This window comes from Trichechus manatus, unplaced genomic scaffold, assembly GCF_000243295.1.
Source record: "Trichechus manatus latirostris isolate Lorelei unplaced genomic scaffold, TriManLat1.0 scaffold00204, whole genome shotgun sequence".
Lineage (NCBI taxonomy): Eukaryota > Metazoa > Chordata > Mammalia > Sirenia > Trichechidae > Trichechus > Trichechus manatus.
Window position 1 is genome coordinate 1340337 of NW_004444140.1, and position 17604 is coordinate 1357940.

Genomic DNA, 17604 nt, shown 5'->3' on the forward strand with positions numbered 1-17604 from the left:
TAAGAAATGTTCATTTTCTTTTACAGGCATGGATAGCTGCTGAAGGACTAAAGTAGGGGAATATGATGCTTTAACTTCAGAAAGATCAGTCTGCCAATAATATGGAGGATGGGCTGGAGGTAGACAACAAAAGAGGCAGGGAGACTCGATAGGAGGCCAATGCAGGTTTTAAATAAATAATGATGGCATAACGTAAGGTAGTGTGGCCTTGGGAAGGGAGAGGAGGGATGATATCAAGAGCTTTTTAGAAGGGAAAAATCAAGAGCATTTGTTGATCATAGCAGATCTTGTTGGATGCCTACCCAATATTCAATACCCTGTTATTCCTTGCTGGCAGAGCCTTGATTTTATTCACATGTTGAGTCGAAACCAGTACAATCCAGTTCTAATCTATCCTGTTTTACTTCTGTTCCAATTTTGACACCGACTGCGCAAGCAGTACTTTTTCCCTAACTACCCAGAATGAGGTCAGACCTCATAAGGTAATGGACACAGTCCTCTGGACTGCCAAGTCTGCCCAAGACCCCAGACACCAGCTGCAAGCTTCCGAGTCCATATGACACCCTCACTTTTGACCTGCTGGCTACAAATCAGGGGTTTTCCATTATCCCCTTAGCATACCAGCTGTCTCAGGGCTCTCTCATTTCTGACCTGCTAGCTCCAAATCTGGGGGCTTCTTCTACCCCCTCAGGATACCAGGGCCCCCTCACTTCTGATCTGCTGGCTCTCACTACTACCTCTGGTTTGATAGTTTACTAGAACGACTCAGAACTCAGGAAAGCGCTGTACTTAAGATTATAATTTTCTTATAGCAAAAAGGATACAAATGAGGAGACACGTAAGGGTGAGGGCTGGGAGGGTTCCCAACATGAAACTTCCGTGTTCCAAAGCACGTGCTACCCTCCCAAGCACTGATGTCTTTCACCAACCAGGAACCCCATGGAGCTTCTGTGCCCAGAGAGCCTTTACTGGGGCCTCATTACATAGGCATAATTGATTGAATCATGCCCCTCTCCTTCCCCTGAAGGAGCTGATATCACAAGGTGGGTCTTTTTGGCATGGTTAGCCCCCACCTGAGTTACCCTCATTAGCATAACCTGTCAGGTAGAGGTGTGGACTGGAGCCCTTATAGATAACAAAGACACTTTAACTGTTGGGGAAATCTAAGGTTTTAGAGGTCATCTCTCAGGAACCAAGGACAGAGACCAAATTTTTTTGAGTAAAGTTAATTGTAAACCCAACAGGTGTCCACTCAGCTCAACTCACCTATGTGCACAACGAAGCTGACCCAATCCCTACTTTAAGGTTAAATAGTGATTATTGTTGTTGTTGTTAGGTGCCGTCAAGTTGGTTCCAAATCATAGCAACCCTACGTACAACAGAACAAAACACTGCCTGGTCCTGCCTGGTGATTAGTGTAAGCTAACCATGGCAATCCATTCCTATTGTCCATGACTGGTTTGGGGTGGGCATATGATCCAGTTCTGGTCAAAGAGAGGTACAGGGAAATCCTCTGAGCGCCATCTAGCAAAAGTTTTCTCACTCAAAAAAATAGTCATACAGGGGAGGCTGCCGGAGTTCATCATATGTGAGTGTGTTGACTAAAACTTGAGCAACTAGTTACTTGATGTATTAGTTATCTAGTGCTGCTATAACAGAAATACCACAAGTGGTTGGCTGTAACAAAGAGAATTTATTCTCTCACGGTCTAGTAGGCTACAAGTCCAAATTCAGGGCGCCAGCACCAGGGGAAGGCTTTCTCTCTCTGTTGGCTCTGGAGGAAGGTCCTTCTCATGAATCTTCCCTGGTCACGGAGCTTCTCAGCACAGGGACCCCAGGTCCAAAGGACACGCTATGCTCCTGGTGCTACTTTCTTGGTGGTGTGAGGTCCCCCTGTTTCTCTGCTCCTTTCTCTCTTTTATATCCCGAAAGAGACTGGCCTTAGACAAAATCTAATCTTGTAGACTGAGTCTTGCCTCATTAACATAACTGCCACTAATCCCACCTCATTAACATCATAGTGGTAGGATTTACAATCCACAGGAAAATTACATCCGATGACAAAATGGCGGACAATCACACAATACTGGAAATCATGGCCTAGCCAAGTTAACACACATTTTTGGGGGACACAATTCAATCCATAACACTTGGTGACTACGAGGGGAGCTAACCAAGGACGAAGTAAACACATAAAGAATGGCAGAATGGAAAGAGAAAAGGAATATAGGTTCCTGATGATTTTGTTAAATCAGTGGATTAGCCAATCCCAGGGTAGCTCTATTTCGTATCTATCTGTTTTATGATATTAAAAAAACTCCAGATAAGGAATTTTCTGTTACTTATAGCAAAGAGCATCCTAACTGATATTGCAACCAACTGCATTTAGGGAATTAGTTAGATTTAGTGGTTAGAACTAATGCCCAGGTCCCTGGCTCAGATAAATGGGGGGATGACAATACCATTCACAGAGACTGAGAAAAAATGAGTGTGTGAGTTCTGGTAGTATTCTAATTACTAATTCTTTCCATTCAGCAAAAAAGGTGCGCACATTCACTACTAATGCCATATACAGGACAGCGCAGAACTGCTCCATCGGGTTTCCAAGGAGCGGATGGTGGATTCGAATTGCCGACCTTTTGGTTATCAGCCATAGCTCTTAACCACTGCGCCACCAGGGCTCCTCCATATAGCAAGTAACTGTAGTAAAGAGTCCTAGTGGTGCAGTGGTTAAGCACTCAGCTGCTAACCAAAAGAAGGGTTGGCAGTTCGAATCCACCAGTGGCTCCACAAGAGAAAAGACCTGGTGATCTGCTCCCATAAAGATCAGGGAGACCTGGGTTCAATTCCTGGCCAATGCACCTCATGTGCTGTCTGTCAGTTGTGATTTGTGTGTTGCTATGATGCTAAACAGGTTTTAGCAGAGCTTCCAGACTAAGACAGACTAGGAAGAAAGGTCTGGTGATCTACTTCCAAAAATCAGCCAATGAAAACCATATGAATCACAATCTTCTGATGGCCCACGACCAGGCAGTGTTTTGTTCAGTTGTGCATGGGGTCACCGTGAGTAGGGGGCTGACTCTACAGTAGCTAACAACAACATGGCTTCATGCAAGTCAGAGCTCACCTTTCAGTAGGGAAGCTAAAACTTAATAATAACATCCCATAATCAGCATTTAGAAAGAATATGCCTATAATTTATTATTGGATCCAAGTTGCTTTATTTAAAAATAGCCAAGCATGAAAAGCAAGCAGAATAGTGAACCATTTAATTTTTAAACCTATAAATGGCAATGGACAACAAATATTATACACTCCAAAAGAGTTAAACAACATCTACTTACCTTTGCATAGGCTTTTCCACCTTTTAGTTCCTGTCAAAGATAGAAAACACTATAAGGATATCATATGATTAAAGATTTAATATTAAATATATGCAAATAATTCTGAAGTATAGATATTTACATGCTAGCACATACCATACACAGAAAAATTCTGATGATCTTAAACCCAATTATCTGGAGCCCCATGTCTCCCAAAATGACCATAATTTTTATTTAGCATTTAACTTTAATCTGAAAGAGACAAATGGTGAGAATAAAAGCTAATACTTAATCTATCTGCTGAAGAAAAGAGTTTCCAAAAAGTGTCCTGGCTCATTGCAAGAACCTGAATCACCAGGCAGGAGGTCTAAGGGTTATCCTCAACTCTCTTCTTCCCTCATTCCCCATCTCCAATCCATCAGTGGGGTCTACATCCAAAATATATCCTCAATCTTACCATCTGTGCTGTTAAAACTCTATGCCAAGACTTAAGAATTTCTCACCTGAACTATTGCAACCACATAAGTGGTCTCTCTGCAATTTATTTTCCACATTTTAGACGTCTATTTTCATTAAAGGCTTAAAACATGTAAAAAATCATTTTATGTATATATGTATTTATGTTATATTTTAACTGAGTAGATTAATATAAGAGAATTAAAAATACAGCCACATATCCCTTCCTCCTTAGTGCAATCGGTTCATTCAAAAGGCAGAATAAGAAAGCTAAAAATATAATTTTTTATCTGGTATGGATGAATACAGAAGGGTACATGACTGGAATGGAAAACAGCAGGGCAAGAGACTCTTGATTCTCATTCTAAATCCTTCTATATTTAATTTTTAACCATGTACAGTATTACTTTGATAATTTTAAAAAATGTATTTAAAATGTAAAATATAAAATTTATATTTTAAAGCCAGTAATTTAATTCATCAGTAGTGGTGACTGACTAATTCTTCTATACTCATAAACGCTAAGATCACACACTTACATACGTGTTAGGTTGAACCATATGAAAGTGCTGTTTTTGTACATTACTGGCAGTCTGCCTCAATCTGATATGTAGAAAGGAAATATCTACAGAAGAATATGGCCTTAAAATCAGAAATATTTGGATTTGAGTCCCTGCTTTGCCATGTATTAGCTGTGTGAATTTGGGCAAGTAACTAATTCTCGGTTTTCCTGGAAATGAAGAAAATGACACCTGATTTCAGGGTTGTTGTTGTTAGAAGTAATATATGTAAAGTCCCAACACAATGCCTAACAAAGAACAAGAATTCAATGACTGGCAGAATACAGACATATATAGCCAGCCCCCAGACTAACACAAATAAGGTTAATACTTATATGTATAGTCACAGTGAGATGAAGGTTCTTAAATAATGTTTTAATTATAACTTCAAATTCTTCATATTTACCACAGTAATTTAAACTATTGCTGCAAGTGTGAAGTGAAATTACATATATTAACAGTTTTGATGAAAAAGATAAAGCAGAGCTAAATAAAGCAAGTCAGTGACTATGGAACTAATTATATGATTTCTGAAAAGGAAGAAGTAATAGGCTATTTTTATACCTTCCTCACAGACACTCTGTAGATACAAGGATCTAGGATGCCCGTGGCAGCACTTGCACTCATTTTGCACATAAATGAGAACTTCTTTCTCCAGTGAACACAGTTTGCCTGCACCACCTCCCTGAAGGAAAAAAGAAAGAAGCAGTTAATAACTATTACTGAAAGCACACTCACACTTTCACTCCAATCTATAATGCAGAAGTGATTTATTAAAACCAGTATTTGGAAACAGTGAAACAGGAAGAAAACAAACTCCTAACAATGTGATTAGAAAATCTTTGGAAGGTGCTAATTATTCATAGGAAACTGGGGGAGGGGAAAGGGAATTTACTTATCAATTCAATCAATATAAATTGAGGCTTCACTATTCATTCAACAAACAATACACATTTATTTTATGTGTGCTGCGTATGTGCTAGGTGTTTAAAACACAAAGATGAGAGGGATAGAGTTCCTAACCTTATAGGGCTTACATTTTATAGTTAGTGCAAGAGACAGAAAAATAAACAACTACTTATTCTAAAATGAATTATTATCACAGTTTTATTCCAACTATAACAGCAACAGAAGCTACCATTTATTAAGAGCTTACCACATGCTATTTAATCTCACAACAACCCTACAAGGTAGGTGGTGGTATTTTTACTTTGGAGATGAGAAAAATGTAGCATAAGGAAAGAAGTTACCTCAAGGTAGGAAGCTGCAGAACTGGCTTTAAGCCAGGTCCTTTACTGTAAAGCCCATTTGTCCACAAAGGAAAATCTATACTCTTCCAACTACTCTCCTCTTTCGAGGTTCCAGGCCTTTGCACATGTTTTTCCCTCTACTTTTCTGTGTAAATACAGGGGGGTTAGCCTTAGAAAGGAGAATAATTATTCCTCTAACATAGGAAGAAAGAAAAAGACAACAGGTGACAATAAAGAGAAAACTGGAGAAAGGAAAAGTGAAAGGCAAGAGAGTTCAGGTTGAATAATTTTGATTTTTTTGCAAAGTAATAAGTGAGGTCACTTTTGTAGAGTGAAAAGAGTTGGTGAGTGACTTGAAAATTTAGATAAAGGCTTGAGGACAGTTAGGAATAAATGCTGTGGTAAACGTGTTAAGAAGTCAACCTGTAGCTGTACTAGTGAATAACATGAATTTGTATTAGGGCCAATCAGTTTGGTTTTATGGCTTTCTGCAAAAATATCCAGAAGTCCAAGAATAGGAATCACAAAAGCAAATGCAATTTAAAAACCAAGTATGTATTTGTGTGGCGTGTGCATTTATTTTGTTGTTAGGTGCCGCCGAGTCAGTTCCAACTCATAGCGACCCTATGTACAACGAACAAAACACTGCCTGGTCCTGCCCCAGCCTCACAATTGTTGTTATGCTTGGGCCCATTGTTGCAACTGTGTCGATCCATCTTGTTGAGGGCTTTTTTTTCGCTGACTCTCCACTCTGCCAAGCATGATGTCTTTCTCCAGGGTAAGAGAAGAGAGCATATATTTTATCACAGGTTTAACTATGATAACTTTGGCCGTTTTATTTTGTTTCATTAAGGACCCTGACATGATTTAATCAATTACGATACAAAGAGTATGTGTATGTATTCTTAGGGGAGCTTCCCTTGCAATCCACCGGGGGTGTAATTTATTAGTTTGATCACAACGCAGGCAGAATGAAAGTTCCGTGGTAAAGGATGGATCTGGAGGTACTTATCAGACAACTTTAGGCATCCCCAGTCAGAGGAGCAGTAGTGAACCTGTACACTCAAAAATAAGTGAATTAAAATAAAAATCAACAAATAATAATGAAAATAACAAGCATGAAAAAAATATAAAACCAGAATTTCTTATTGTTGCTTCCTTCCCAACATTTCTTAGGCTTCAAGAGTTGCTGGAGGAAGTATGTATGCTGAGTTTCAGGGCACTTGGTTATCCCTGTCATTGAGGTCATATCTGATTTATGATCAGGAATCAAGAAACAAGCACAAAAAATTTTTAAACTGTCATTTTGTTTTTCTTATAAAATTATGTAAAAACTTCTAGTTAAAGATGGCAAGTTGAATACATGTATTAGCCTCTGCTCCCTCCCAAAAACTTAATAAAAAAATTTAAAGGTATTACCCACAAGGGAAAAAAGAGAACCAGCGAGATAACAAAAATCAGTGGCCAGGAAAGGACAAGGGATAGCTGATTTAGTAAACCTAAGAAAGCTGGACCCTAAGCTGTCAATGGTGAAAGCCAAGAGCAGGAATCTTAAATTGGACTTGAAGTAGAATGAAGGAGGGACAAAAGGCAAAAGAGTTGGTTCAAAACTGTCTTAGAAACAGATCCTCAGACCCTTTCCCTGACTCTAGCAGAAGACTGAGCTTTATTGTCCTGACAAGGTAAAACACATCTTTGGACTGCCTGATCTGAAGGCAGCTTTTAGAAATGGCTTGATGGCATGATGGGGTGGGGAGATGAAAGATGACTTACTGAATGCTGAGACTTCCAGTCTTCTTCCCCCAAACTGGTTCCTTAGAATGCTGAGCCAGGAATATATTTGTCAAGAAGATGTAGTAGAGTATTCTCTAGGAAATCCAACCAGCCCCAAAGAAAAGATATAATAATACAGACGTCGAGAGTTCCCAAGAAAATAGCCCAGCCAGCCCAACCTACAGTAAAATCCTGACTTGACAAGCACCCTTCACATGCACAAAGCTTCTAATCAACTTTTAGTGCTTCACAGTTAAATCTGAGCAGACACTTGAGGAAAGCCTCTTAATATGAAAGATAGAGGCCAAAACAAATAGGAAAAAAAGCAACTTAGTGGAAACAAGACTATATATATGTTGGAAGAAGAAAAACAAATCTTTAGAGAGATAAAAAAAAGATATTGCATCCACCATACAGGAATAGGATGCTATAAAAAAAGAACACACAGAGAACTAAAAAGTACTCGTCGAAATCAAACTAATGGGCTTGATATTCTGTCTGTCATTCCAGATCCACTCTACCCCTCTCCCGGGCCTATGAGGCTGATCTTTTTGAACTACATAAACTGAGCTCCCTTGCTTTCTGCTTCGGAATGTGCTAAACGGACAAGCACAGGATGGATACTGGAGGACAAAAGGAGAGAGAAATTGGTGTATTTCTTTTCCTGGCATCTTCCCAGTCAGGCCATAGGGGAGATGGGTTGGGAGGGCTGCAGTTTTCCATAATTTGCCTTGTAAAACCATTAGACTCTAAACTATGTACATTTATAACTTTGTTAAAAATAAAAACCAAATTAACAAATTAAAAAGCACTGTCAAGAATTAAGGAGTCCCTGGGTGGTGGAAAAGGTTAAGCACCAGGCTACTAACTGAAAGGTGGGCAGTTCGAATCTACCCAGAGGCACCTTGAAAGAAACACCTGGCAATCTACTTATGAAAAATCATCCATTGAAAACCCTATGGAGCACAGCTCTACTCTGACACACACGGGGTCAACATGAGCCAGAACTGGTTTTTTGGTCAAGAGCTAATAATTTGAAAATGGGAACAAAAGTATGTAATATTGCATGCCATTTTATTCTAGTTGCTTTATTAAAAAAAATTTAAAAAACCAAAGAATCTTCTTTACTGGTTGATATATGAAAATTGAATAGCAGAATTCATCTTACAATGTTATTCAGCCAATTATTCCAGGAATTATATAAGTATAAAAATCCCTTAATTAATACTCATGCAAAGCCCAAAAACCTTCTTCATGTTGTCACTTTCCATTTGTTTGTGAAATAACATTAATTCCTCTGCAATACTCATTAGAGAAATACATCTTAGATTTATATCTAGCTTAAACTGCCCTTATAACATAGCAGCCTTTACATACCAAAGAGTATATGCTATCCTTTGCACAAATGGAGGGCAGCTTTGGCCAGAGAAACAAAAATAAATCAAGTGAACAACGTATGTGGGTATTTCCCTTAAAAAACAAATGAACAGGAAAGGAGTATTTGCACAAATATTTATCTAGTTTGGCTAGAGAGCGGAGGAGGCCAACACTAAGTATGCCAGGTTTGGGAAGAAATAGGAGATTAAAGGCAGATAATTGAAATTATACTGTAGAATAAAGGTGAAGAATAGCAGTTTTCATAAAGGACATGACATTAAATCTTCAGGGAGAAAAACATCCTTCCAAAACCCTATGTTTCCATGTACTTACTACCTCTCTCTTTCCCTTCAGGTCCAAGCTCCTAGATGATGCTACTAATTGTTATGGATTGAATTGTGTCCCCTATACATATTGAAATCCTGGCTCCTATACCTATAATGAAGCCCTGGTGGTGCAGTGGTTAAGAGCTCAGCTGGTAACCAAAAGGTCAGCAGTTCAAATCCACCAGCCACTCCTTGGAACCCTAGGGGGCCGTTCTACTCTGTCCTATAGGATCGCTATGAGTTGGAATCGACTTGATTTTTGTTTTTAAATACCTGTAATACGATCCTATTTGGAAATAGGGTTTTCTTTGTTATGTTAATTAGGCCACACTCCAGCAGGGTGGGTTCTAAATCTGAGTTATAAACAGACCAGAACGGACACAGAGACACACGCGTAGGGACAGACAGAGGACATGTGAGGATGGTATCCAAGCAAAGGAACGCCAAGGATTGCTGGCAGAAACCAGAACCAGGAGAGAGGCTCACAGAACGAATCAATAGGGCGGAGAGACTGATTTGGAATTTTAGCCTCCAGAACTGTGAAAAAATAAATTTCTGTTCTTTAAAGCCACTCACTTGTGGTATCTCTGTTATGGCAGCACTAGATAATGAAGACGCTAATGATGATGGTAACAAAGATGACAATATCTCCTGAATATTTATTATACGCCAGGCATTGTTATAAATACTTTACACGTAATAACTCATTGAATCCTCAAAAACAACCTTATGAGGAAGGTACTCTTAGCTCTATTTTATAGATAAAAGAGCTAGGATACAGAGAAATTAAGTGATTTGTCCAAAGTCACACAGCTAGAAAGGGTTGGAGCTGGAATCTGAAGAACCTTCTACAGTGTAGACAGTTTCCATTTCCTCACCTTCCATCTACTTTCAAACCCCCCTCCGCCCAAAATCAGGCTTCTACTTCCCATCCCTCCACTAAACGGCTCACCTAATTGCCAAATCCAACTGGTTTTTTTCTATTATCGTAATTGACTCCTCTTACATATTCCTGAAATACTCTTGTCCCTTTCTACTGCTGTTGACTATTTCTTTTTCTTCTATCTCCTTAAAATGTTCAATCCTTGGCTTCTTTTTACTCTAATGGCCTTAACTATTATATATACACAGATAAACTATAACTCTAAGTCTCTACTTTGGTCCTCAGATTCAAATATCCATCTGTTAACTGGAGATCTCCACGTACTACTCCTAGCCTCTAGGTAAGACTTTGGGCCTCTGACATTTGTCCATCATGGTACATACCAGCAGGCTGGTAAACTAGTAACACTGTTTGCCCAGAAGCATATGTGGCAGAGACTGCCAGCTGCTTATTCAACGTTTAGTCTCTCCCCTTCTTTAAAAACAGAATGCTGATTTTATTCAGAATGGCAACATGCCCAGTTAAAAGACTACATTTTTTCATTCCTCATTGAAGCTAGGGGTAGCCATGGGATTGAGTACAAGCTAAGACAGAGATTACAGGCTGGGACTTCTAGAAAGGCACTGTAAATAGGGATACTTGAGATGTGTCCTTTGGCCTTTTACCCCTTTTCCTTCCTCTGCCTGGGAAACTGTAATGATGATGGTTACTGTCAACAGCCATCCTGGACCATAAGGCTACCTTGAGGAAAAAGAAATGTGCTAATAATTAGAGAGAAGGAAGATGGGGTCCCAATAACCATGTAGCTGTCATTCCAGCCCTTGACTGTCTCCCTCCAAACTTCTTAAACCTTATTACTTAAACTACTTATTTTGGGGTTTGTTATATGCAGCTGAACTCAATACTAGCTGATACAGCCTAGGTCTGAATCTGTAGAGTTCAAAATGTTATTCACATTGTGATAGATGCTCCAGGAATACCAGAGTCCTGCTTCCCTCATTTAAGATTACTGTATGGATAAAACCCTTTGGAACCTATTAGACATATTTTTCATGACCTGCAAAACCACACCCAATGAAGCTACAAATAAGGTCAGGTCTACCTTCTGGGGGATTAAGAAAACACAACTATACTATGCAGACATGTAAATACTGCCTCCCAAGTAGTCGACTGACATATGTGCTAGGACGCTGGAACAGGCACTTACGTGAAAATAAGGAAAGACCAATGAGCCAAGAGATCAGGTTGGGATGAATCAGGGCTCCAAAAAAATGTATTTGTTTATTACTTATCTCAAGATGTGGTACAAGGGATCTTTATTGGAAGAGAAACTCAGAGATGACAAAGGCAGAAAATAAGAATCTAGCATAACACTCTGCACTGTCAGCTACAGAAAGCATTTGTTGACCAATTGAATAAATGAAGTCATGCATGGGCCAAAAACGACCAGTTCCAGCCACCAATTTTGCTTATGCTACTTCGTATCTAAGTCAACTCCTTTCCTGTGTCTGGCATCACTACCCTAATTCTCAGTATTTCCTCCCTGAAATACAGCAATAGGTCTCCTAAATGATCCTCCCTCAAATCTAACTTCCTCACTGCTACCTGACAGCAACTTCTAAAAAGTACAAATTTGAGGTGTCATTACTCTGCTTAAAATCCTTCACCACTTCCCCGTATATTACAGGTTAAGGTCTAGCCTCCTTAACAGGGCATCACCATGATTAAACCCCGGCCTATCTTTAGCCTTCTCTCTTGATTCTTCCTGTCTCATAGTGCTTTTTGTTCCCCATTTACTTCACACTATTACATGTGTGCCTTTGCTTATGCTGTTTTCTTTCCCCTAAATGCTATCTACTCTTTCTTCCAGCTTCTCACTTTCACCGGTTTAATTCCAACTCATTTAGTTTTCTCATTGCCTCCTCTAGGAAGCTTTCCCCAAGTCAGCTTTCAGGTGAAGACCTAGTGTCTCACATGGCCCGCATCTGCCTTGGTTCCCTGAATACCTCAGTATCCTCCATTCCCTTATCCTACAGCATTCTCACCCCGGGGAAGGGCTAAGTTTGCTTTCTCCCTCATTCCATTCAGTCTTCATCTCCCAGGATGGGGTCCTAACTCCCTTTTGTTCCTGCCTTGTTTCTGATATATTCTCCTATGATTATGTATATTTCAAATGAACCAATATGATAAATGAATTTCTAAAAGTTTAAAAGTTTAAAAATTGTTGCCTACATCCTTTCTTGATATGAACTTAAGTAGAAACAGACATGTTAAGTTCAATAATCTTTTTAGGGTTGTAACATCAAAATAATAGCCCTGGATTATTTAAACAGTTTCTCTAAAATTTTTTTGTCCCTAAAGCAATTACTCAGAATTTTTTGGTGATAATTTTTAATGTGTATACACACACACGCACACGCACACACAGCTGTCGGAAAGCTGTTCAAACTAAGCAAATAAAAAGTGACAAAGCCAGTTTGTGACGTTTGTTACACTGATTGGTTACCATGGAAACAAACTCATTCTACTACTTGGCAACTGAGACAAAGGTCACATTAGTAAATGCTTTCTGTTATGTGAGTCATTAATTTCCTATGAGTTTTATACAGTTGCTTAACCACTTTCAAGAAACAAAGCAACAGAAAATGAGTTGTGCTGAAACTGTGGAAAGCCAAGTATGTCTAAGATAAAACGATAAAGCTGCTGAATACGAAATAAAATACGCAGAGGACTTAGACAAATGTTGCTATGGCCATTGTTTATGCTTCAAAAGAGTCAAAGAAAATCTACAAAGTATTTTAAAATGAAAGCTAATGTAAAATAAAATGAAAATTATGGATCCAATCTTTTTTGGTGACTCCTTAGTTACTGCACCAGCAAACTGCATTACTTAATATCCTACGAATAACTTGCATGCATATACTCTAGGCACGTATTTAAAATTATGCCACGTCTTGGTAATTCAAAGTATGTGTAACATTTTATAAAAAGTGCTAAGAAACTGCTGTGAGAAATGCAAGTCATTGTTCCAGGTAGTGATGCATGGAGAATGAACAAATCTGTCTTGGAAGAAGTACAGCCAGAATGCTCCTTAGAAGCAAGGATGGTGAGACTTTATCTCATGTAGTTTAGACATGTTGTCAGAAGAGACCAGTCCCTGGAGAAGGACATCATGCTTGGTAAAGTAGAGGGTCAGTGAAAAAGAGGAAAACCCTCAACGAGATGGACTGACACAGTGGCTGCAACAATGGGCTCAAATATAGCAACGACTTGTGAAGATGGTGCAGGACCAGGCAGTGTTTCATTCTGTTGTTCATAGGGTCGCTATGAGTCAGAACCGACTCGATGGCACCTAACAACAATGCACGGAGGTTTAGAGCTTGTACGCAGACCTGGTAGGTTTGGGTTCAAATTCTGCCTCTGCTACTTGCCAGCTGTTATATTGGATAAGATATCTAACCTCTTTGTTTCCCTTTCCTCCTCTGTAAAACACTGGTGGTGGCAGTACCTACACCTCATGAGAACTTGGGGAAACCAAATGAATTATTACACACTATGCTTATCAAGGAGCCCTGGTAGGAGAGTGGTTAAGAGCTTGGCTGCTAACCAAAAGGTTGGCAGTTCGAGTTCACCAGCCGTTCCTCAGAAACCCCATGGGGCAGTTCTACTCTGTCCTATAGGGTCGCTATGAGTCGGAATCGACTTGACAACAATGAGTTTGGTTTTTGATGCTTATCAAACAGAACAAACACTGGTGGCACAGTGGTTAAAGTGCTCAGCTGCTAAGTGAAAGGTCAGTGGTTCGAACCCACCAGCGGCTCCGCAGGAGAAAGATGGGGCAGTCTGCTTCCATAAAGATTTACAGCCTTTGAAACCCTATGGGGTAGTTCCACCCTGTCATACAGGGTCTCTATGAGTTGGAATTGACTCAATAGCAGTGGGTTTGGTATGCTTAGAACAGTGCCTAGCTTATAGTGTACCTCAATAATAAACGTTAGAAGTTGGTATTATATACAATTCTAAGTCCACTTAGAGGGCAGTGTTAATTCAGTGACAGAATTCTTGCCTTCCATGTAGGAGACCCGTGTTTGATTCCTGGCCAATGCACCTCAAGTATAGTACAACTTGTCTGGCAGTGGAGGCTTGCTATAATGCTGAACAGGTTTCAAGGGGGCTTCCAGACTACAACAGACTAGGAAGAAAGGCCTGGTGATCCACTTCCAAAAATCAGCCAATGAAAACTCTATGGATTGCAATGGTACAATTCCATTGTGCACGGGGTCGCCATGAGTCAGTGCTGGCTCAACGGAAGCTAACAACAAGCCCACTTAAATTTGTTCTCCAGAGTAAAATAACTGTCAAATTTATAGGAAACATTTTCTTCTTCAACATTGATGAACATTTCTATTGTATAAAAGATGTAGATTACTGAGAAAAAAGAAATCTTTGAGAACCAAGGCAAAAACAAATATTTTAAGACTCCAAGTATAAATTAGATCTACAGGTAGTCCCTGATTTACCACAGCGCTCTGTTCCAACGACTACTCCATTGTAAGTAGGTTCTGACATAAGTCGAATACCTCATTTTTTTTTTTTTTTTTTAGTTTTCATTATTATTGCCTTTCATTACCAGTATCTTTACAAATCTGGTCTATATTTGTCTTTGAGGGTTGGAAACATTACAAATGAGAATGATAACATCAGCAAATTATGTGCTGCAACATTCTATGTAGCACACATATATTACTAACAATAAGATGTACAAAAACAAAAACAAACCAAAAAAACAGACGATTGTAAGCATGGTTCGTCACGTAACTCGAATATGTCATAAATTGGGGGACTACCCGTATAGAATTGTGACTTTTAATTACAATACTTAGGATAAATGAATCTCTCATACTCCAGAGGGTTTTTTTTTTTTTTTTTGGCCTAGGCAACTGAATAGACAGTAATATCATTCATTGAAAAAAATGGAACATAAGAAGATTTATTTTTCCTTATTTATTTATTTACTAACTGATTTATTTTGCTGGTGAGGGTAGAGTGAAGGAAATGTAATGCAGTACTGGATATTTTGAGTTGAAGAGACTGTGAGTCCTTCATCTGAAACGTCTAGTAGGCAGATAAAAAAATCAAAAAACCAAACCCATTGAGGTCAAGTCAATTCTGACTCATAGGGACCCAACAGGACAGAGTAGAACTGCCCCATAGGGTTTCCAGGGAGCACCTGGTGGGTCTGAACTGCCAACTTTTGGTTAGCAGCCATAGCCCTTAACCACTATGCCATCAGGGTTTCAAGTAGGCATATAGATTTAGAACTCAAAGGCTTGGGTTGAAAATACAAATGTGAAAGTCCTGAGCATGTAAACGGTTATCGGAGCCAGGAGTGGTTGCAGCCATTCAGGGAGAGTGGGTAGAGTAGGAAGGGAAAAGAGCTAAGCCTGGAACTCCAGGGAACATGCATACTTAGAGTATAGGAGAGGACAGGGACAGGCAAAGGAGACTGAAGTGTCGACAGAGAGAGAAGCAAAAGCAGAACAAGTTATCACCAAAGCCGGGAAAAAGTTTTTCAAGAAGGAATTGCTCAACGGTATCAAATGTGGCAGAGAGGTCAGGTAAGATAAAGACTAAAAGAATTCACTGGATTTAGCAACAAAGAAGTCACCAATAACTTTGGCATGTGTAGTTTCAGTGGGGAGGTGGGGGTGGAAGCCAGATTACTATGGAAAGTGGAGCCTGAGAACAAAGACAACTCATTTCAAGTATTTAAGTAATAAAGTAGGGAAAATTACAGCTGCAGCCAGGTGAAGATATGGAGGTAGAGGGAGGATTTCATTTTAATGTGCAAGAGATTTAAGCATGCTTAAATGCTGATAGGAAAGAGGCAGTAAAAAGAAAGAGCCCAAGATTTGAGAGGATATAAATGATTGAGCCAGAGCAGATGCATCCCTGAAAAGGTCAGAGGGGATGGGATCCTTCTCCAGGACAGGAGAAGGGGCTCTTCTTCCATATGAGAAGGAAAAGAGAAAAGAGTGAGCTCTAATGCAGGCAAGTTTTTCAACAGACCACTGTTAATTGCTCGAAACTGTTTTCGTGACAAACTTCATATAAAAAACATAGTACTACCTGGTACACAGTAGGCCCTCAAATAAATGTTTGTGGCAAACTTACATGTTTATAACCTGCTATTTATAATATAAAAAGTCTTTGTAGCCTCAGTTAAGACAGACTCCCATTCAGTGACTGACAGATGTCCTAATGAGAAATTTTATTTTTAAAAAATGCCCATTTTTGTAGTATAATTGGCTAGTTTTTTATGAGTAAAAAAGTTTAAACTCAAAATACGAATTTAAAGATATGTATTCTTTAAGTTCCCTCATAACTAGTCACAGATCATCCCTTCTATACATTTTGATCAAATTTCTAAACATTTAATACAAACAAGTAGAACAATATAAAAAAAGAAGACTAGCATCCTGTTCACCTGTCAATTAACATATAGTTTTCTATTCATAACTTTTCATCTTAAAGGCCAATGAAAGGAAAGCAGGATAGCATAGCAGAAAGAACAAAAAATAGAGAATTAAGACATCTTCTATTATAAACTATACATGTGGTTTTTGACTAATCATCCTGTTGGGGCCTCACTTCCTTTATCCAGGAGCAGAAATGTTAAATTAGATGCTATCTAGCATAAAAACGTCATGATTCCATGCATCAAAATGAATATTTTTGACAAAAATAACATTTTATCACCTAGGAAAATAAATTTATTTTGCTGTAAGTGGACAACTTCTACACAGCATCACTTCCACACTTTCCAGAAAGAACAGTACAGATGAAGAAGACACAACTAAAAAAGAAATAAAAGAAGAAACATTCCTACACTAGTCTAAAGAAAGCCCTCAGCCTTAGAACTTCATGGTCTAGGAAAATTTAGTCAAAAGGAAATGATATAAAATTTCTCTATTTCAATAAGGTAACAATACTGCAGGAACATAGAAAATTAAAATCAGGTTATACACATAGGAATGAAAATACGTTCTCTACAACTCCTAAGAACAAGGGGATAAGGGAACAACTTTATAGAACTCAGAAGTTGGTGGGAACTAAAGATCTCTACCTAGCCCAAACTAAAGATATTCTCTCCGGTAAGCAAGGACTGACAAAACAAAACAAAAATTACCCAAGTACCCTTTCTGAATAAGACATTCGATGAATTATGCAAGAACATGGAAAATAAATAAAACCTTTTTTTTTTTTTTTTTGGTTAACAATCAAGAAAAGGATAGAAATTAAGTCAGCAGGTTATCTGTACTTTAAAAAAAATACTTTGTGTCCTAAGGAGTTCAGTCTTGTCTTTCCTTTCTGGATGGTCTAAAAACACACGTGAAAAGAACAGCTGTAAATAGTTTCTTCAATCACAGATCCAATCAGCCAGTTTCCAGATCAGGAAATTTATGTTTCCTCATTGCCTGTAGATTAAAGGCTAAATTCCTCAACTATGTATTCGACCCTCCATAGTCTAACTTCAGTCTCTCAAATTTGATCCCCTATTATTTACTTTCACTCTTCACTCAAACTGAAGTATCTACTCTTTTATTTTTTTTAGTTGTACTTTAGGTGAAGGTTTACAGAACAAATAGTTTCTCA

General features: G+C 38.8%; 1 protein-coding gene across 1 annotated transcript in view; it reads right to left on the reverse strand.

Moving 5' to 3' along the window:
• The window catches only part of EEIG2 (EEIG family member 2), a 64021-nt gene that overhangs the window by 26681 nt on the left and 19736 nt on the right, over window positions 1-17604 (reverse strand). Inside the window, exons 2-3 of the mRNA XM_004388050.2 lie at window positions 4904-5024; window positions 3345-3374 (exon numbers count right to left, since the gene is read on the reverse strand). Of these exons, the coding sequence (XP_004388107.1) occupies window positions 3345-3374; window positions 4904-5024 (151 nt within the window). The remainder of the gene's footprint in view (window positions 1-3344; window positions 3375-4903; window positions 5025-17604) is intronic.